The sequence below is a fragment of the Fundulus heteroclitus genome, chromosome 15, assembly GCF_011125445.2.
Source record: "Fundulus heteroclitus isolate FHET01 chromosome 15, MU-UCD_Fhet_4.1, whole genome shotgun sequence".
Classification (NCBI taxonomy): Eukaryota; Metazoa; Chordata; class Actinopteri; order Cyprinodontiformes; family Fundulidae; genus Fundulus; species Fundulus heteroclitus.
The window spans coordinates 5,443,702-5,466,480 of NC_046375.1; the positions used below are offsets into that span (position 1 = coordinate 5,443,702).

At 37.7% G+C, this 22,779-nt stretch overlaps 1 protein-coding gene across 1 annotated transcript in view; it reads left to right on the top strand.

The window, feature by feature from the left end:
• rgs6 (regulator of G protein signaling 6) overlaps positions 1 to 22,779 on the top strand; it is a 98,648-nt gene that overhangs the window by 63,519 nt on the left and 12,350 nt on the right. The window contains exons 4-13 of the mRNA XM_036147258.1: positions 3,604 to 3,700; positions 7,712 to 7,762; positions 8,868 to 8,974; positions 11,871 to 11,922; positions 17,972 to 18,036; positions 18,249 to 18,325; positions 19,997 to 20,078; positions 20,224 to 20,298; positions 21,100 to 21,201; positions 21,432 to 21,493. Of these exons, the coding sequence (XP_036003151.1) occupies positions 3,604 to 3,700; positions 7,712 to 7,762; positions 8,868 to 8,974; positions 11,871 to 11,922; positions 17,972 to 18,036; positions 18,249 to 18,325; positions 19,997 to 20,078; positions 20,224 to 20,298; positions 21,100 to 21,201; positions 21,432 to 21,493 (770 nt within the window). The remainder of the gene's footprint in view (positions 1 to 3,603; positions 3,701 to 7,711; positions 7,763 to 8,867; positions 8,975 to 11,870; positions 11,923 to 17,971; positions 18,037 to 18,248; positions 18,326 to 19,996; positions 20,079 to 20,223; positions 20,299 to 21,099; positions 21,202 to 21,431; positions 21,494 to 22,779) is intronic.

The window sequence follows — 22,779 nt, forward strand, 5'->3', positions numbered from 1 at the left end:
CCAGACATTCTATAAATCTGTAGATCATAGGAATCCTTAATCAATGCTTTATTTGCAGAGCATCTCATTTATTGTCATTCTTCTCACATAAAATGGGTATTTTTTTTTGTTCTTTATAAGAGGGAAAAGTGGTTTGTTTGTCGTTTTTCATTTATCTGTTTTTGTGTTGTAATTTGCAGCAAACTGTGTGCATAGTTGTGTTGGTGGCGACGAGGAAATAGATTGGTCATGACAGCAGAAGCCATTAACGTCATTTGAGGATTTCTCTCCACACCATCAAGGTCCTTTTGGAATCATATAATCACACTGATTGTGAAGCACAGCGCTCAGCAGCCTTTGCCTCTGCCTGTGGCGGTCGCTTTCTTTTTTTTTTTTTTTTTTGAACAACAAAAGGCGAGTGAGGGTGAGAGCAGTCTGATAGTCAGAGGTAAAAGCAGAAGGCATGTCTTTTAAATCTCACACCTGGCTGGAAGTTTCCAAGAAAAGTGAACAGAATGTGCTGTGGAGCTTTTCTTCCATCAATGACAGCTTTTCTTTTACCTGAGAAATGCACTTTGTTGGCTAAGAAACCTTTGTTGAAGCGTGGTTTTCACCGAGAGCTCTTTATAATCATACATGGTAAAAAAAAAAAAAAAAAAGTTGCTCTATTCCTAATAGCTATGGTTTCTTTTGATCAGGACCTTGTCACTCAACTAAATGTAAAACAAACAGGTGGTTTTGTAAATGGCTGCTTGTTATGCAAATAGGAACTGTGTGTAGAAAAATGATTTTAACCAGTTGTTTGTTTCAGCTAAACAACTGCCAATGTTCTCTTAAATTGTTTTATTAGTTGTTGTTTCAAGAGGTTCTTGAAACTTCTTTGACCTCTTCGTTCTACTTTTGATGGACATAATAGAATAGAAATATCCTTTACTGTCCCCCAGTGGGGAAATTCATGTGACCCAGTAGCAAAGTGAAAAGGAAATGGAAGCATCCAGATATGCACAAAGGGAAAAAAATATAAAAACAATTAAATTAGTATAAGATACTGTTCAGTAAGGCCAAATTTACAACATAAAACAATATAATGCACAGTTATTAGTTATTAAAACAGCATGCACATTAAATCAAACAAGGGTGCAACTGAGTATGGTGATTTTAAAAATGGGCAAAACATCTTTGGATGTTTATGCATTAAAAACACCAACAGTTTACAAAAATGACAAAACCTTTGTAAAAACAGCAGAGATGTTAACACTTGAGTTTGAGTGGGGTCAGCAATGGTTTTAAAGTTAAGTTGAAAATGAAACCATGTTGACACTTGTGAAAGTTAAGTACAAGTGCTGACCCATGTCGTTTGCCTCTAATAAAATAATAAATACAACTTCTACATTTATTCAGTGATGAATGATATACATTTTTAATCAGTTTCATACATTATACAGTGATTGTCTGCAGGAGCGTTTTGTGAAAGTAGTCCTTTCAGCTTCGAGCCAGTGTGGGTTCCTGCTGGAACTATCCTCCACTGCCAGCTTTCACATTGGAAATATACTCTAAAAGGGTCTGAACTCCACACAAAATAAGACTCCACACACCTTTAGCGAGACCCAGGTGAAACCCGAATGATTTCCTGCAGAGAGCTCGGTGTTTGCATGTCTGAGTGCGCACATGTTTTTGTTCTGATGAAATTTCGTTTGATCAAGTGCACTTGAGAGGGAGAGAGGAAAAAAAAAAAAAAAACAGAGATCCGTTTCTCATCCTCAGAGGTCAGCATTTGATTCAGGGTTTAAATATAGCTGCTGAGTGGTGTGGTAGTTTGCGATAGCTGTCTCCAAAGCGACCATCTTCTCACTTCCCACTCTCTGACGCAGGCAAAAAGCATCTGTGCAGGGAGGCGGTGTCAACCTTGCAGTCAAAACCAAAGTACATCGAAGTATCATCTCAATTACTTAAGTGAGGGTGGAAAACAAGTTGTGTTCTACATCTGTGCTCTCATAATGAGGCGAAAAAGAATGGTTCTGTGGCAGCGTTTGCTTATCGCTATGAAATGCTTGCACTGTGTAACCAAATAGAGAGGCCCAATTCAATTAGCAGTGTGTTGTATTTCAGTGCGAGCACAATCGAGTTACAGATCACTCGGTATATGAACACTTTAGATGCTGGGATAAGATTTTGATTTGAGAAGTTAAACGAGTTCAAAATCCAAGATGGGCTAAAGGGTATTATTTGTACAGTACAGAACTAAATGAGCCTAAAGGAAGAAAAAAAAAAAACAGAATTACATCAATGAAATCTAATGAAGAGGAAGAAGAGATTCTGCTTATCCCTCTGCTAAAGTTTGTTATGCTTGTGACCAAACCAGCAAATAAAGGGGAAATGTGTACATAGTGCAGATGCGTAGTGAGAAATTGTCTTATTTTTCCAAAACCTGACTTAATCAGCTTAACAGTAATAATAATAATAATAATAATAAAAAAATCTTCACTTTGGGCTTTGCGTTGGCTGCCTGCACTGTCACATGCAAAGCTGGAGGCTGCTACAACCCCAGCAGCTTGTATGTCTAGATAAAAAATATGATAATCCATGTTATTGTTTCAAATGAGAATAAGTTCCTCAGGTTGTTAAAATGTGACAGCCTGTCTAGGGATTAGCAAGATAAAACGTGAACCATCAATGACATCAACATGTATTTAAGCTGGGTTACCACTGTTTGTCATCTTCGATCAAATCTTTAATCCTCTGAGGAAATCTCTGCTTTTGACCTCATAACGGTGCTCTGTGGTTATTTAGTACGACGGACGCTCTGACTGCCGATTTAGCGGCTCCCTCAAAAGAAGACGACCTACGACACTGATGAAGCAATTTCAATAATTCTCTGAGGAAATTGTGCAATGTGCCAGATTTCATAGCTGTTCTCTTTCTTTCAACTTCCTCTCCTTCCTTTTAGCACCAGGCCTGAAACTTGCTGAAAGATTGTAATCCAATGAAGCTAGCACAGTCGGACACGTTGAAGTCCAGTATAATTTTTTTGTGACTTTTTGCTCCTTTTTCAGTAGCTGTAAAATGGACGTAATCATTTAAAAACATTAAAATCTGATATTTAAAACTGGATTTCCTGAAGATATGATAGCACAACTTGCTCCCATTAATTGTGATTCCGATCTCTATGTGGAGCAGTCGACTCCAAAGAAACACGACACATTAACGACCCCTGAGCAAACTGAACTAATTGAGAGACCTTGTGCTGGGAGGAGATATTTACTGGCGTCACATAATCATATTCCCTTCCTGCAGACTATGAGCAGATTATTCACAAAGGGGCAAAATAAGCCGAAAACCCAACAGAACCCTAATGTCCTGGTAAAAGCATTCTGGCAATCATTAGGTCCGTCTGTATTTACATGCAGCATGGTAGAGCTGAGCGACAGTGAAATGAGACCAGAAAATCTTAGTAGTTGGAGCAAACTTGATAAATTTCGGTAAATCAGGCTGCTTTGTAATTTCTTTGCAGTGATCTTTTGCAGTTTCTTTTATTTAAGCTTAGACCTGTTCATGTTAAGCTGGTTCCCATTCTCAGTCTCTCTTCTGTCATGCTTTTTTATTTTTTTTTATTTCCCCCTTCAGATTGAGGACATCGTCGCCCGCATCCAGGACGAGACTGACGGCGTGCCCATCAGAACCGTCAAAAGTTTCATGACCAAGATCCCCAGTGTGGTTACAGGTAAGAAACGGAACAAGCCAAGTCTGCCTCCGTGAAGTGGCAGGAATGACAGCTGGAGTGACGGGCACTGCGCGCTTCAGACGATAAATGTAGGGGTACATAACTGAATGACAGTGGGCATCTGGTGAACAGAAGAGTGCAAGACACAAAGACAGACCGGGAAATGCTCAGTTTTTTAGTTCAACATCTTTCTGGAAAGCTGGAAAATTTTACCTATTTTTGCTCTTTTGTTTTAGGTGACATGTTTAAACAATGTGTCTGAACATGTCACCATCTGTATGCCTTAAACCATTTCTTTTTTAAATGTAGCTTTTTCAGCAATGATGAATAGCTAAGCTAATTTCCCTGCTTTAAAGTTGCCAGTAAGCTCAGCTCGCCATTTTTAAGGCAATATCCTTATGCTAAGTTATTATACTGACACATTTTGCGCCCTCTAACATTAAGAAAACAAAGGTTTATAAATGTTCGGTCAAGTAAAAAAATGCTGAAATATGACATTTGAGACATTTAATGTTGAAACTATAAGGTTTTTCTATCTTGAGATGCTTCCTTAGTTAAATTTTCATAATGAAGTCATTTGGCATTATTGAGAGCTAATGCTGCTTCATAAAAAAATTCCCAAACTATTGTCAGGCCATGTGCAGAAGATGATTTTTTTTAAAGACCTGCCAGAGTCTTTTGGGAGTCAAACTCCCAAAAGCTGAGAAGCAACATTTTCCCATGTATTGTTTTTTTTGTTCCCATAACCATCCTTGATTCCTGTGGAAGAAACCAAATTCTGTGTATGATTTTTATTTATTTACCTTGGAGCAACTGAAAGAATAGTTTCGGAGCAAAACTGGAGCCAGTTCAGTCTTTTTTTTTTAAACAAGATTACTTTTAAAGATCTTTCCTCCAAAATATACAATAAGTTTTGCAGTTATGTTTTTATAGAGATGCTTGGATCCATTAGTTTGGTTCAGAATTTAAATAGCTGTTCTAACATTAACCTATCCAGACTAGTCATGTTGTTGACTGTGACTAGGTCCCACAGTCCACTTGACGAATGCAGTTTTTCCACAAATATTCAGTTCTAATCTCATATTTAGAAGACTGATTACATAATGAGCATCAGAATAGTTGTTTCATGGCTGGATTGACGCAGAGCTGCAGAATCTGAAATGTTGCGGTAGGGTTGGGCCATAATGGACTTTCTATTTATTCATAAACTGTTGCACTTGTTGAGCTGTTTATGTTCGACATTAGGAGAGGCAATAAATAGCTCAAATAGGGAGTTTGGTATTTTTCAGTAAAACAACATTGGGAGGATCTGACTACTTTTTCTGAAACTGTTTCACAATATTTAGCAATTAGCAGTTAGCTTTGCTGCTGTAAACAACATTCTCTGCCTCTTCTGGATCATAAGTATTAGATTTTCTCACTCCTTTAACTGGCTGCCAGCATTTACAAATCCTACTAGTTCATTAGCAGATAGAAGTTGAAAGCCTAAAACAGTCAAAAAAATGAATTGAATGGATTGGATTTGTCTTCTTACCCCGTGACCCTCAGTGAGACTTTGAAGAGAAAAAAACAGATATCCCTCTGCCCAGTGACACTCTCCTGCCTTTTGTGGGCCTGGGTTCTCCTCCCAGGCTCATGTACCTAGAAAGCCTCTGAAGGGAGGTGCCCAACCCCTTTGATGTATTTTGACTGATTGCACAACAAACAACTTTGGCTAATTTTAAGATAAAGCGGTGCATATACACATTTGGATGTAGTTGGGATTTTTTTACTATCCCGACATAATCAAAATCAAACCTCTGGGCTCACAAATATACATACATTTCCACCAAATCTTGGTTAAATGCCCCTGAGGAAATTGTGCTTCGAATCTATGCTTGCAGGAGGCATGAACAAGGCCCTGGCATAATTCAACCAGTTGTTCTTTTCAAGAATTGGCAGGGTTTAATATAAATCAGTCGATTATTTTTATATAATCCATGTTGTCCGCTAAAGCTTTTTTTTCTGCCCCTCTGTAAAACAGTGAGTCTCATTGCGTGGAGTTTTTATTTTTTACTGGAACAGTCCAACAGAGTTTACAATCTGCTAAAATTCTGCAAAAAGCACATCAAAGCGGCCTTCTTTTTCTCCCTCTCAACCCTAAAGTGTCTCCATAGAAGGTGATGGTGAGAAAGCAGACGGCTCACTCTGCAGCAGGCTGTCCACTGACCGCAGGGTTCAGTGACAGGCTTCTCACACACTTTACATTTTTTGAACTGCAGCTTAAACCTCTAGAGAAAATATGACCTGCAGCAACACGGCACCATGGCATCCGAATCAAGCAGTGGCAAAGGTAGTGTCTTAAATTAAAATCAAGTTTAAGAAGTGGCATAAACTAAAACCTTTACACTGGAATACAACTCGCACCATAAACACACAACACTTGAGGTTGTGGTCACTTAATCTAGCTCCTACAATTAGGTTTGCTTGTAAGCCACAGAGAACAGCTCTGATAAGGATGTGCTTATTTTCTTGTTAAAATGGGCTTGATTTATTATCCAGCAACCTCAGTTTTACTGTTAATTGTTCATGTAAGTTCTGGATTCGTAGTAATGAAACCATAGATGTCTGTTAAGATTAAAACATTTTTTGGGTTCTTTTCTTTATCATCGTTTTGTCTCCCTGATAAACTATTAAACTAATATCATCAAATTAAAATACCAAGCTGTCCTGTTTGTTCACAAGTTCAACATTCTCTCCGATTAACACAAAGTGGCTCCCTGCTCTTTATGCATTTTATAACATAAACGTTAGCCTGGACAACAAACACATTTTTATACTTCTAGTGCTTCTAGTTCAGGGAGACAACATAGTGGGTCTGGATACTTTACAGTGTCAGTGGCGGGGGCAGCAAAATGTAAAAGGCCATGAGAATTATAAAAGGGACGAGGATGATAAAAACAAATAAAAAAAACCAGTGGGTTGAGCGAAGGAAAATAAAAACAACAATCTCAAACACAAGGAGAAACAAACCAGCGGCTGATGTTTGTCTGAGTCACACCCTTGCACTTTGTTCTGGTTTTGTGAAGCCTCTGCACCTACTTCACAGCAAAATATCTGCATAGTTGGAGAGAAGGTGGGAGGACACTATATAATTAAGTGTTTGCGAAAGAAAGTGTAAGAGCAGGAACGGCATGAGTAATGTCCTCCTACCATCAAAGGACCCTTAAGCAAGGCGATCGACGTTCATCTGCTTCAGCGCTGTCAGTGTGTTGCTGCGTACGCTGGCCCAAATCTGTAAATACAGTTTCAAATCAGCTCGAAAAGGCACCGCAAACTTGTTGAGCTGTGACAGGGACAGATGTTGGCCACCATATCTGTACGCTACGATCGGTAATCGCAGGAAGGATGCGTTACGGGAGGCTATGAAACATCCTAAACGAACGATGGAAACAAAGCGAAAAATCAGTAAAATGTTAAAAAAGCTTCTCTTGTCATCGTCTCTATGCAAGATGCATCACCAAATACGCCATGAGCTGAGCCCATCAATAAACACAATTACCATGGCGGTGGATGAATGCGCGGAGACGACGCTGAAATGTTTGCATCCGTGCGCCTGAGCCTGGGAAATTAATGAATGATGGGGAATTAAACGGCATCTCATTCAGGAGAGCAGCGGGGTAGCATAAATGAGATAATTCTCTGCAGGAGAAACAAAAAGCCTTTTTATGCTTTAGGCTTTGCCTAGGTGAGGCTTGCACATCACAACACATTGATCTCTTGTGTATAAAATCTCATTATGGAATTATTTCTACCATGCTTACAATGCAGGCGTAACAAACTCACTTTCATCTTTTATTGATCTTTTTCTAACATTTTTTCTCCCAAGAAGATTAAAAAACTCCCAAAAAACTCTCTTCTGTTGCAGTTCACATTTGAAAAAAAATCAAGAACACTTTTTTTTATGTATTTATTACTATACAAATTACATGCTTTCATTTTTTTCTTTTTTTTTTTTTTCTTTTTACACAGGTACAGATATAGTGCAATGGCTGATGAAGAATTTGTCTATAGAGGATGCAGGTATGTTTAAAACCAAGATTTGTGTCCACACATTAGAGGTGATCTATTTCCCTAAATAAAAAAATAAAAACATTAGGTTTAAAGGTGTGTAAATGTTAGATATGCAGTTTAAAACCCCTGTATGGGGTTAAAAGGGCTAAAGAAATCCCCAGATAATGAAAGTTATTTCTCTATTGATGTTTTTCGGTCTGGAGAAACATAGTTTTATACAAGTACTTTCCAAGTCTGGATAATTTTGGAAAAGGAAAAAGTAAAGTTACCATTTGTAATTTAAGGTTTATTCTCTGTTCCATCACTCCATACAGCCATGCTTCATATTTAAAGCCTGACCTCTTGAATCTAATTCCTATTTTATGCTTTAAAGATGGCTTGAAAGGTCTGAAAATGAAAAATGCTAAATTCTAACACTGAAATGTAAAGAAACCCTGAAATTAAAAGGGCCGAAGAAAATTTAGGAACAGTTTACCTTTTAGTAAAGGAAGCAAAGTCACAGCCTCCATCCGAATACCCTTAATAATAGCTCCTAGCTCCTGCTGCTACCTCCTACAAAGCGCACACTCTCCTCACTTCGGACATTTTCGTGGATTTCCGTGAGGTGGGCTGTGCTTTATGTCATGTCAAGCAAAGGATTGCGGGATACCTTAAGGCTCCTTAGTGCCGGTAAGGGACGTCACAAGGTTCCTCGGTTAAATTGGCCACAGGAGGAAGCTTGCAGGCTCCCTTTCCTACCTCCTTCCGCTTTGGCTAAAGAGTCCTTACTCAATAATGGTATTCAGACGCAGCCAGAGTTTAACATTAATTAGGGCCAATGGTCTGACCTAGTGAACGTTGGTAGGAAAATCATGATGATTATTTTTGTCTAATTGGCCAGAACTTCAATTATTGAATACATCCCATAGCAGAAGGCTAAAATAAGAAGCAGCTTGTAATGTTTGGAAACCAATTTGTTTTTTGTATTATTTTACAACTGTTATGAATGACAAATCAGATTCAGTTGCTCTGACTTTGTTTTCACTAAGTAAACACCACATGTGTAGATTATGCCTTCCATCTCTCATGCATGATCCAGAGGAACTGTATTTGATTTGTTCGCACTTTTTTGCAGCTGAGGCCATGCACATCGGGAGTCTGATTGCAGCTCAGGGGTACTTTTTTCCCATCTCTGATCACATCCTCTGCCTCAAAGATGATGGCACTTTATACCGCTTCCAGGTGAGAAGGAAAATCAAATTAAGCCTGAAAGACGATATGGGTGCAAGTTACTGGATACTGCTCATTACAGTGAGCGGAAAGGAAATGTGCATAACTTTAAAAAATAAGGACAGAAACAGTAGCAATATCACTGCATTAAAAATACTAAAAGATGAGAATAAAGAAACCAAAGACATAACAAAGAAAAACATTATTTATTTATGTTGGGTAGATGGTCTCTCAAATATTACATTTAAGTTTTTGAGCATTGAAAGGTTTACTGTTACAAATTATTCCATATTACAGTTATGTTTAGACACTTGTATTAAAGATGTTTACATTATTCAAGATAAAAAAATACAAAAAACAAAAGATACTCAATATCTTTTAGTATTAGAATATTAGTGTTGATGCTGTTTCAAAGAGCAACAAGGATTTTCTTTTGTTAATTTTTGTTGCATTTTTAATATATAGTCATTCATTAAAACTATTTAGTCCCTACCGTTACACTTTTAAAAATATTAATTTTTTTGCTAAGGAAAATATACGTGTTTATATCCACTGCAAAATAGTAAGTCACTTATGAACCACAACTGCTTCATAACAAAAAATGCATAAAAAACATTTTTGGTTTTATTGTGCAAAATCTTAGTTTGATGTAAATTGTATAACACTTGTAAAACAGTGTAGATGTCAAAGATTAAGCCGGGAATACTGGTTTTGTAAGCATATGGACTTAAAAAGAGTAAAACACTGGTTTAGTGTAGCTTTAAAGGGCCACCACAACATACTGATAGACCAAAAAGTCAGACTGCAGAGTTTATAAAGCCATTAAAACACTTCAGTTGTTAAAACTCTACAATTTCCTGTCATTAATCTGCATAACTGCATTTTACTAAGGTTAATTGAAATTTCATTTCTTTAGATTATAAATAGAGTGAGAAGGAAAATCAGACTTCTTAGTATGCCGTGATAATAGACGGGTGTCTGAAATATGGAAGCTGATGTGTACAATACAGGCATGCACTTCGGTGAAATAATGTTTCTGAAGTTTTCTTGTTTTGACATAATGTCACAGGGCATGTGTTGCACAGTCTTTGTCTCTGATGTCACACTTACTATTGTTGTGCAAAAGACTCGTGCAGTTCAAACTTAACAAGTCCACATAAGTTAGTAGTTGTAAAACATTTTAGTTTTATGGTATTTGGTCTGCAATCCATAGATGGGTATGGACTTTTTGAAAACAGTTCATTATTATTATCATCTTTGGAGTTCTGAGAGTCCTCGCAACAGATAAATACAGTTAAATGTCCAATCATTGGGTTTACTTCTAAAATATTTGGCAAAAATGAACTCAGATCTCTTTTAAACAGAAAACTGTTGCTGAAGTTTGTCTGATATGAAAAGGGCAATTTAGCGGCTCAGATAAATATCCCAGCTAAGTTTAACCCTATGGCAAGGAGGTTTTTTTTTTATTATTTTTTGAGTGGGAGGTAAAACTGATGGCAGGTACAGGGCTGGTGCAATCCCCTCCAGTCTAAAATGATAATGTCTCCTTCTCTCCTCCCCTCAAAAAAATGGTACTGTGATTAAACACTTACATATATCCTAAAATCTTGGGTAACATTAACTACTCCCACACTACAGCAACTATTAGTTGATCTAATCTTATTTTAAATGAAGTGTTGGTATATGAAGTATTACGAAATCAGGCAAAATTAAAATTCACCTATCTCAGTCTTGCCGTGTTTGAAGCCTCTTCTGTACCATGTTGGGCTCTTATGACCTTAGAAAAGAAATGTGTTGAAATATTAGTTGAGAAAACAGGAAGCTACTTGGATGTGAGCTGAGTGGACAGCCCCCAAAAGCCTGAAGGGAAAACAATGTTTTGTCAAATGATAAAACAATTTTATCAAAGCGCAAGAATTAAAGTTGGACGCGATTCATCCATCGCAGATGAGACGATGGCAATAAAATCACAACAATTGCTTTTTTTCTTAAATTTTTCACCCTGAATTTTCCAATTTTAAAAAGGAGGGTAACTCGTGTATGCCCTCAGTTGACAATCAGAAACCTGCATGAGGTAAGATTAGAGTTATCTCTGTGTAACATCTTCTTTGTTCCGGTAGAGCCTTGTTGGAGGGAAGCTGATACAAAACAGAAGCAGCAGTTTAATTAAAGCACAAAGCAGCGCTCTGTGGTGTTCTGACCTTCATTCTTGTCTTTCAAAGTGAAGCGGAGGAGCAGGCACTGTTAGACGAGGCCAAAAACATTAATAAACGACATCAATACTGATTCAAGTGAAGCAAACGCGCTACAAGATAAAAAACCTCATAATAAAGAGATAAAGAGACGTGCAGAGCCCTGCAAGATATTCATCATCTTTGAACTTTTTGTACAATAAACCGCAACGTTATTTTTAAGGATTTTTTTTTTAAAGGGCAGCACAAAATAATATACTGCGTACTGAAAGCAATTTATTGTTGAATTTATTTACGATTAAGTCTGAAAAATGTAGCGTGCATATGTGTTGAGCACTATTTGTTACGATACCATTAAATAAAAATAAAGTGCAACTAAATACCATAAAAAAGTCACAGTGGAAATACTTTTGCAAGGCATTGTAATGTTTCTGCTCACTACAGATGGTTATACAATTTTACAGAACATACATATTCTGTAAATGTGTATGTTTATTTATATATTCATATTCATAAAGTAAATTAAGACTCACTTTTCTTTACACATTATTTGTCTAATCTTTTTTTTTTATCTGTTTAATGTTTTGCGGGTAGTTGCAGTTAAAAACTAAAGGTGACGGTCATTTCACTTTTTTGTCAGGTTTAACTGACTCAGTATCTGGATCAATGCAGTATAATTAATCAGGTTTTTTTGTTTGTTTATGTTTTTGCTTCAGGCACCATATTTCTGGCCATCCAACTGCTGGGAGCCTGAGAACACAGACTATGGTAAGAATTTATATAAATTGACTTTTTTCTCATTTGAGGAGGACTGATTGTCAGAGCAGAAACAGAACATTTGTCAGATAATAAGTCAGAGCTTTACATTTTGAATGTTCAAATATCTTTGGATTAATTTTATGTCAGCTAGAAATCTAAATTCTTCTGATGGTCACTGGTTTGAATAAAACGAGATTATATCATTTTTGCACACTACATAAGAAGACTATCACGACCTATATCTGTATTATTAGGGTTCAATGTTTAGCTGGTATGGATTGTATCATCTGTATTTTAAAATCCAGGTGTTTTAACATTGGAAATATTATGATTAACTTCACTTATCATAAGCCTGAAAGGATGCATTCCCAGGATCAGATCCCAGATTATGTAGTTTTAAATGATGCTGCACCAGTTTGTGTGTAAGGTGACACTGGAACATTTTTAAATAAATAACAAGGTAAATGCTGGAGACAGAAGAAAAAAAGATACCAATTAGGGTAATTCTAATTAATTACTACTTAAATTTGGTGTTTTACATGCTGAGATTCTGCTGATGTGGAGGATGTCCTGATTAGTATGCAAACACTTAAGTTCATTAAGCTTTAGGCTACAGAAGGAATCAGTCTGACTCTCTAAGGACGCCATAATTTCTCAATGATCAGCAGTTAGAGCAGAACTGCTTCTGCTTACTAAACAATCCTTGCTTCTTTAAGCTGTCAAAAATTATGCTAGCTCCACAAAATCATACAGTGCCATATAAAAACATAGATCGCCCCAGGACTTTAACATTTTATCACTTCTATGTACTTCATTGGGTTTTTATGTGATGGACTAGTACCAAGTAGTACATATCTGTGAAGTGGAACAGAAATGATGAATTAGTTTTAATTACATTTTCAAATAAAGATGTTTGTCTTTGTAAATTACATACTTTCTTTAGCAGTGTATTTTAAAATGGTATGGTTTAAGCTTTTTCTAGACATGTTATCCTGGTACAGTTTTTAAAATATTATATCTTCATTTTTAGAAAAAGGTCCAAAAAAAGGTCAGGATATTTTTCTTATGTTGTGACCCTTTAATATTTGGCTGCTTCGAGCTACGTCATGATCCTAGTAATCTGAAATGATATATTACTGTTTAAAGACTAGTTAAAACTTATCACATTAGAAATAACAGGCATAATAGATTATCACAACTGGAAAGTAGTAAATAAAGATGCAAACCCACTCAAGATGTATGAAAGTTGCATTTGCATTACCAACACCCATTTAGAGGTGGTCTGTGATGCATTCATAATTTAGCGACCTGATTGCAAAAATTTCTCGCGTGTCATTGAAGTACATCATACTGGCCAGACACGACGCCAAAAGCTTCATATCTGTTGAAGCTTTGTCAAAACCAGATTGCATCCACCTTGGTCAGCATTTCTAAAACTGCTTTATTGAGTTAAATCAGGCTGGCTCCTGATAGCAAGTAACACCCTGAGATTCTATTCCGGATTTTTAATCTTTATTTCCTGCTCTTATAGTTCTACGGAGCCCCTAAAGGGACATGGAGGAAAAAAAAACTATTGGGAGATCTCGCAAAACTATTGCGAGATCTCGCAAAAGGTTTTCCTACGTCAGCGAACCGGAAGTAAAACAAATGACCTGATCCACACTCATTACTGGTTAGTCACCACATAGTTGTTTGCCAACCGCCATTAAATAGAAAAAGAAGTTGTAAACAGACACAAAACAATGGAGGAACAAACACGTCATCCATGGGAGAAGTTTATTGATTTCTATTTTAGTACTGGCCTGACATATAAAGACATTAAATCCGTACTTGGCTACAGACATGGACTTGACATTAGTGAGCGACATTTTAAAAGATTAAAAAGTTTTCCTACTTCAGTGAACCGGACGTAAAACAGACACACAACAGCGGAGGTGCAAAGTAAAAAGGATAAAACCATAGACATAATATAAGAGTAGACCCCGCACTGACTATCACGGCGTAGGAATTACGGCCGCCATCTTGGGGCAGTCAACCTGCTACCCTAACCTGCTGATTCAAGCTGAACACACTAATGATACCTCAGCACTGGGCGGCGTATTTTTGTTTAAATCGACGGACTATTGACATCAGGGCTCGAGGGCTAACTTTTCACAAGTAAGATTAAAAGATATCGTTTATATTATAATGTTATTTTTCTAAGACAGAGAGATACAGGTCTACACGTCCAAGTTTTTGACTTAGTCTCTCCAAACTTGCATCTACTCCGTGAAGGCATCAGACCTTATTATTCTATATATATATATATATATATATATATATATATATATATATATGACGTAGGAAAACCTTCCATGTCCCTTTAGGGGCTCCGTATAGTTCTACGTTTTGCTTATCTGTGTATTTTTCTTCAATTGTTTTTAATGTAAAGCACAGTGGTTGCCATTATTGGATGTGTAAAGGGCTGTATAAAGAAACAATACAATACAACTTTATTTATAAAGCACTTTTAAAAAAAAAACATTGTTGACCAAAGTGCTGTACACTGATAAAAACTAATACAATAAAGAAACACCCTCGTAAGCTTTAGCAAGCAAAAATACAATAAAACTATGACCAAATAACAAAACATCCGAATAATAAAACAAAAAACAGATAAAATAATACAATAAAAATATATATTAAAAGATGAAAAATAAAAACCAACTTCTCAAACTAACTTAAAAGCCAAGGAGAAATATTTTTTAAGAGAAGATTTAAAAATGGGAGTCAGCCTGTCGGATTTGTAGTGGCAGTTTAATCCACGGTTTGAGGGCAGCGACTGAAAGCGCTCACCTCTCATCTTCCTCTTTGGCTTCAGGGCAACTGATCTGCCGACCTGAGTGAGCGTGAGCGAGCATACATTTAAATCAGGTCGGACAGATACCGAGAGGCAAGACCATGTAAAGACTTAAAAACTAATTAAAAGATCTTTAAAATCAATTTGGAAACAAACAATAAGCTGATGTAGAGATGCCAAAACAGGAGTGATATGTTCTCATTTCACTGAACTCTTAACTTTCTAGACATTTTTTAGATATACAACCAATCATGTGCACAGACACACAATAAAAGTTATACCAGCATGGTGGTAAAGTATGCACAAAAATGTGCCAAAGTCTAAAGCACAACATTGTTCATGTCTCTAAATGTTTGTGATTTTACAGCAATATCAGTAAGCATCCTCATGTTTCTCTTCTTTGCTCAGTTCACTGTGATTCAGGCTCCACATTTGCAATTAGAACATGTAACTAAGACCCAGTCTGTAGCTGCTGGGGGCCATGTCTTTTAACTGTGAGTTTGACCACGCATACTCGGAGCAATCCTACTGATCAATTTAGCATTGATGCATTTTGAGATATAAAACGTGAAATGTGTGAGATTTTAATAAAGTCCAGTACTGTCAAAATGAAAACATTCTTGGCTAATTTTTGAACAGCTGCAGCATTCAGTTCAATTTAATTTTATTTATATAGCGCCAATTCATGAAACGTCATCTCAAGGCACTTTTCAAAGTCAAATTCAATCAGATTATACAGATTGGGTCAGATTATACAGATTGGTCAAAAAAACTTCCTCTATAAGGAAACCCAAGCAGCAAGGGCGGTTCTAGACAGGGGCCAACAGGGGCCCATGCCCCTGTAGAAATGGCCCTGGCCTCTGTTATGGCCCCTGTACTAAAGGCATGATGTTAAATAAACTTCTCATAATTATTTGCAATGGCGAAGAAACCATAACTGATTGGTCACTTTGACCAATATTATTTTTTACCTATACAGCTTTACTCTAAAAAGAATTTAAAACTTAAGATGTTTCACGTTTAGCTTTAGCCGCATTGAGCAGGGGGCAAAGTTTTCTACTGCTAGATCAGGGGTCTGAAACCTGCAGTTACAGAGCCACAAGTGGCTCACTTAATATTATTACACAGTTAAATATTGCCATTTTATTGTTTTGAATTTTTTTTTTGTTCTGTGCCCCTGTGAAAAAACACTGGCCCCCACTTTGGCCCCCCTGGTAAATTTGGTCTAGAACCGCCACTGCCAAGCAGCATTCACTCCTGGAGAAGCGTAGAGCCACAGGGAGAGTCGTCTGCATTGTCCATGGCTTTGCAGCAATCCCTCATACTGAGCAAGCATGAAGCAATCACCATGTGAAACTAGTTTTCAATTGTAACAATGAAGTTTATAAAACTTGTTTAAGGCTCCTTTGGTGATTGAACAGTTTATTTTATCGATAAAATGGTATCAATATTTTATCAATTTATTAGTTTTGGTAAAAATGTGTTTAGTAAAAAAAACTAAAATGTTTGGTAAAAATAGACAGAACAGTGTTTGAAACTTCATTTGTTTGGACATGCATAACGTATTTGATAGCATAGAGAAAGTGAAACCGATAAACTGATGCAGAATACCGGCTAGAATCAAGAATCTTGTCATTATGTTATCAAAATGGCATTTTTGATGAGGCAGACACCAGCTCAGAATGCACATAACAGACATAACAGACATCTTTCCAAGCTTTTTTCTTGTTTTAGTCCTGTTTGCTGACATATCATTGCAGAAACTTAAAATGCTACTCAGTAGTTTCCATGGCCCCCATGTGCATGTATGCATGCCTGACGATGTCAGTTTGTGCTCCTTGATAGAGATAATGAGCGGTGTCATGGGGTATCTCCTCCTAAATGCTGACCAGAGCATCACTGAGCTCCTGGCCAGCCAGAGATGCAACCTGGTGGTGTTGGATGGACCTAAACACGGTGGGCCAGAGATGTTCTATCTGCGTTAGGTCAGGGGTGTGTGGGGGCCAGTCAAGGATATCAGTTTTGTCGTCCTCCAGGAAGCACATTCATTTTCCTGCCTCATGTAACTGGGCATTATCATGCAACAGGATGATCCCAGGCACCCGTGTGGCAAGAAGAGTCTAACAGCGAGTCTGAGCTTTCATCCCAATACTTAATGGCAGTCAGGTTGCCAGTATTTATCCTGAACAGCTCTGCATCACTCCATGGGTATGCCTCCCCCAACCAGCACTGACCCACCACCATACATGCTAAACGGTGTTGCAGGCAGCATAATGTTCAGACCCTTTTTACGTCTGTCACTCGAGCTCAGGGTGATCCTGCCCTTCTCAGTGAAAAGAAAAGCACACCACTGCTGAACCTGCCAATTCTGGTGTCCTCTGGCAAATGCCAGTCAAGCTGTCGGCCCCTCTGGTCATCCTCATGACGTTTCTAATGGTTTGGTCAGAAACACACCAGTGGCCTGCTGTAGGCCACGTTGTGGGGCTCTGACGGTACTCATCCAGTTCCTCCTTGCAGAAAGGAGCAGATAACTATCCTGATGATGGCTTAAGGACCCCCCAACGGCACCTGTCCAGCTCTCCTAGTAACTACCTGTCTCCTGTAATCTCCTTCATGCTCTTGACATTGTGCCGGGAGACACAGCCAACCTTCTGGCAATGGCACGTACCAATAAGCCATCCTGGTGGATATGGACAGCTTGTTCAGCCTTCTGCATGGTCCTGGTGTCACCACCTACTGCCAGTAGTGAAACTGACACTGGTCAAATGCAAAAGTACTGAAAAGTAGTCAAAAAATAAGGCAGGGTGGGGGTGGGGGGGGGGGGGTCTGTTGACTTCATATTGTACTCTGATTCCTTTAAAAACTATTTGAGCAGTGAGCAAAGAAATGCATGCTGAAAGACACAGACATGGCCAGCACCTCCCTGTGTTTTGAAGAGGAACAACTTTCAATCGAATCAATCTCTGTTCCACCTCCTGCAACTCGTCTGATCACATGGCTCATGGCTTTGGGTGAGAGTCTAAGAGTTTACAGTTTATACACATCCTAATAATCTTGAAAACTGTCAAACACCTCCGCGCTGATAATTCTCTGCACTTCTACTTGTGAGGAAAGACTCTCTAGAGCCATAAGTCTGCACTGATAATAGGACACACATGAGCTGAAGGATTAGGGGGATGTTTTGACCGATAAACTCCTGGTTTTGATCCCTTTTCCCAGCTATCTATCTGTGCAAGCGGACCATGCAGAACAAGACGAGGCTGGAGCTGGCAGATTACGAGGCAGTGAGTGCAGAAATGTTCCTTTTTAAATTCTAATTAATTAGTTTTGAGCACCTTTCAGTCAGACGTGTACTACCTCTCAAAGATTACACTGTGAAGAGTTTGAACCTCGGTACATGCTTTCTAACGATTGTTATTAATATATTAACTTTGCCTTGATTATAAGCTTTGGCAAAACAAATTATGATATAAAGTATTTGCTTCATTCCCAACAGGAGAACTTGGCAAGACTACAGAGGGCCTTTGCCAGAAAGTGGGAGTTCATCTACATGCAGGCTGAGGCGCAGGTCAAGTAAGTGTTTTCTTACCAAGGCAGCACGCATGAATTCAAATCATGTACAATAAAAATAAAAGAACAATAATCTAGTAAAATCTGAAGTTATCTTCCTATGAAGAGATGAGCAATGAATAGAGGAATGATCAAATATTTAGAAAATATCCTTTGACAGTAGATTTGTACAATATATCAAATAGATTTTTTTTTTTTCATTTAAAAGTGAAAACCATAGAGAAACCGAGAGCATTTAAAGGCCTTTGCTGGTGTGTTAAGTTAATTAGCTGATTAGTGTGGCATCAGGTGTGTTCAATATAGGACCTTTTCACAATATTCTAATTTTCTGAGTTACTAAATTTGGGTTTTTCATTAGTTGTCAGTTATAATCATCAAATTTAAAAGAAATAAAAAAATTTAAATATATCAGTCTGTGTGTAATGAATGAATATAATGCACAAGTTTCACTTTTTCAATGGAATTACTGGAAAAAATCTACCTTTTCATGATATTCTAATTATATGACCAGCAACTGTACATGTAGACACCTCATTATCTCTTGTAGAGCATCTTACATCTCCACTATATTTGATGGGACTCTCCAACTCTAAGATAGCATAAGAGCAAACGGGAATAAATGCAGAGGGAGCAACTGTGCCCGTTCCTTGTGCAGCTTATGGTGGCAATAACCGGTGCATTACTGAAAGTAGATCATGCAGCTCAAATCACCATTTCGTTCGGGCTGAGATTGGTTCAGAAGATGTGTTTTTACTCGGTGAGCACTTTGCAGAAATCCAATTCGGAATTAAGAACCATCACTTCATGCTCATGTAATTTGTTTTCTGTATTTCTCAAACTATGGCTGCATCACATTACAAAATTAAGTACCCTGGCATGCCAGCACACGCAAGAAATCGTGCAAAACGGTTCTTTATCAATGATCTTGAGCTCCCGCCCCTTAATTTTCTTATCTAAACAAAATGTGAGTTTTTCCTCTTAAAAATAAAAAAACCTTAACTTGTAATTACTTGAGTTGTCTTTGTCAGATTTGTCTGAAGATGTAGGTGACAAAGGAGCAAAAAAAAAAAGAAAAAAAAAAAATTCAGGAATCGATAAGGATCCAAATCCTTTATTACAGCACTGTAGTTTCTTTATACCTTCACCTTAAATTCCCTGCAAAAAAATGATCTGATCCCCTAAATAACTAGTATCACCAGAAGTATTACAGGTATTCCGAGCTTTAATGCATGGCACTTATGTAAGCAGTTCTTTGGGATATTACTGTTATCCTGCAAACTGATAATGCAATGGCAATATATTTCGAAACATTATGCAGACAGATCCATATGAATTCAAAGGAGTGCACCACACTTTGAGTGATTTGATTTAAAGCTACATCCATCTTGAGTGCTGATACTTCCTTAGATGTATGCATCAAGCACCAATGACTGTTGAATGTGTAAAACTGATCTTCCTCTGATATTCTGTACTCCAGTGACTCTATATGAGACAACACAATGATATCCTTTTCTTGGCCACAATGTAGTTTAGTCTTTCAAAACGACGATAATTCTAAAGACTCCTTACTCACCACTAATCCTCTTTCTTATCCTCCGGTCCGGACGTCAGCGTTTCATGCAATGACGGCAACATGAAAGCTTTGTTTCTCGCTCTGCCTGATCTCCTCTGCAGGATTGACAGAAAAAAGGACAAAACTGAGAGGAAAATCCTCGACAGCCAGGAGAGAGCGTTTTGGGACGTCCACAGACCTGTGGTTAGTGACTTTCTGTGTGGCTGGCCAACTTATCTTTCCATCTGCAGTCTCTGTTTCGCAACTTTCTACTGCATTGTTGTTAAAATGCTTCAGGTGCTGTGTATAGCACCAGAATTTACTGAAAGAAATGTCCATTTTCCCTCAGCCTGGATGTGTTAACACCACGGAGATGGACATAAGGAAATGTAGACGCATGAAGAATCCTCATCGAGTTAAGAAGGTATGAAGTTACTACCAGTTGCTTTTATTAAAAAAAATATTTCACTTTATATATAATCCAAGCAAACATTCTGTAATGAATCTTAAACAGATAAAATTAGTTTTATTTGTTTCATTCCAAATGCATTGCAACAAGTGGTGGCATATTTTGATCTGGGCAATAAAGGGATGTGTCCAGGCTGACATTATAAAGGGGCACATCAATGGCCACAAACATCTCTCTGTTGCACTCTGTGTTTTGCATTTTTTTGCATGTTCTTGTGCAGTGAGGAAGAGTTGCCTTCATCTTGCGCTGAGTGAGCTTGCCCTGTTTGCTGCTGAATTCAGAGGATGTTGTTTGACTGGACTCCACTTTAGGGGTTACCTCACCCTAAATCTGAGAGGAGTTCCTAGATTACTAAAGTTTTTCAAAATAGAATAGAATTTATTCACTGTTCATTTATTCATTGTTTCACACAACGTCCATCAGAGATCCAATAATGTGTTCCGCTGACCTCACCAGCCACTGCAGATTCTTCTTGTTCTGAAAGCAACTGGAGAACCAGTGTGCAGAATGCAATGTTGTTTGGTGGTATAAATCAAACTCAGCCTGTATGAGGTGGAGTACAAGTTGATCTTTAATCTTCATTCTGCCTTTAGCAAAAGTGCCTTACTGTGATTTTTTTTTTTTTAAGGCAAAGGGGCCAAAGAAGGTGATAGCCCAGGGCTGCAATCATGTAAAAAGTGCCACCGGCAACAAGGGAATATGAACATTCAGCTCAATGACTTCCTCCTTTGTCTTCATTGTCTCTTTTTGATCCAGTCGGTGTACGGTGTGGTGGAGGAGGGAACACAGTCGCAGAGTCCCATACACACTTTGTTGCACCACTGCCGAAAAGGGACCAAAGAGGATGTAGAAAAAGAGGTATCTGGTGTATCTGCACCGACTGCATGGCTTTCTAGCACAACTACAGCTTTGTGACCTCAATTTGCAATCCTAACAAGGGATGGAGCCCGCCGACCAAATCAAATCCAGCCTTATTTATTTACTATAATAAATGCAAGAAAAAAAGCACATTTAATGTCAGTTCTCTTCCTGTCTTCTTGGTTTTTGCAAATAAATACAATATTTTCTTTATTTTTTTTACTTTACAGATCATATTTCTGAACACCCAGCTAGATCGTCACTGTTTGAAAATGTCCAAAGTTGCTGACAGGTAAACAAATTCACACTTCACACACATAATGAGCATCAGACATTGAAGAACCTATCCAGGTTCTTACAGGAAACACAGTGTAAAGGCGGCAGCAGCTTCTCTATATAAGGAACTGCTGTTTCCTTTTTTTTCCTCTCAATATTTGTTTGTATTTAAAATATGCTCTACTGGATTACCTTTTCTTCTGTTTCAACAGGAATAGATACCATTTAAAATTCTGATGCCCCATCTAATCCTTAGGTGACTCCAGCTATCACAGTTTGCAACAAAAGCAAAGGAAGGAACATAAAGTTTTCACCTGAGAAGTGTTTTTTTTCTCTCCCTCTTGTGGCATTAAAGTGCTCAGAAATTATAAGCTGTTACTAAAATTAATGGTGCTACTTCTGCTTCGATGATTAATCTGCTAATTCAGAATAGTGCAGTTATTGTGCAGTTATTTTCCAGAAATAGTTGATTCATTACAAGTGCTGTTAGATATTTTGTAATTTTTCAAGTTATTTTCTTCTTTTCTTCCTATGAACCTACTCTGTATATGCACATTTTGTTGGACACCGGCATTAAATTAAGTGGCCTAACTGCATCTTTTAAAGGCAGAGTTGGCGACCTTTCCTGAAGTTTCCCCAAGTCTCTATTTGAATAACTGCGCTTGCACAAGACCATCTTACCAGCTCTTCCGCTGCTCAGGGGGATCGCATGACAAAAAAGAAAAAGAAAAGATCTCCCAAATCTTCCTTGGTCTTTTTTTTCTACTGAGGCCTTTCTCTTCTTTTCATAAACTTCTGTGCGATTTGCTTCTTGCGACTATCAGCCATGTTGACAGTATACAGTGAGAGCAGCGGAGCTACTCTCCTTGCATTACTCTGCCTTGCGTTACTCCACCTGCACACTTTTGCACTTTGAAACTTGTTGTTTTTATCCAGAAAATACAGCACTTAGATAATGACTCCTATTAATACTAAAAAACAGAACTTTTGCACTAATATTTTATTTTTGTATTAATATTTATTGATTGTCCATGTACAATTTTAAAACCAAAATTTTTAAAACCAAAACTTTTAAAATTTAATATTTTATTGACTGTCCATGTACAATTTTAAAACCAAATTTTGCTGCTTTTATTTATTTCTTCACTGCATGTGCCCTCTTATTTACTTTTATCTGAATGTTATGTTGTCTGTGTACTTAGTCTGGTAAATATGTCTTGTCTTCACCGTGGGACAGTGAGAAACGTAATTTCGATCTCTTTGGTATGTCTGGAGCATATGAAGAAATTGACAATAAAGTGA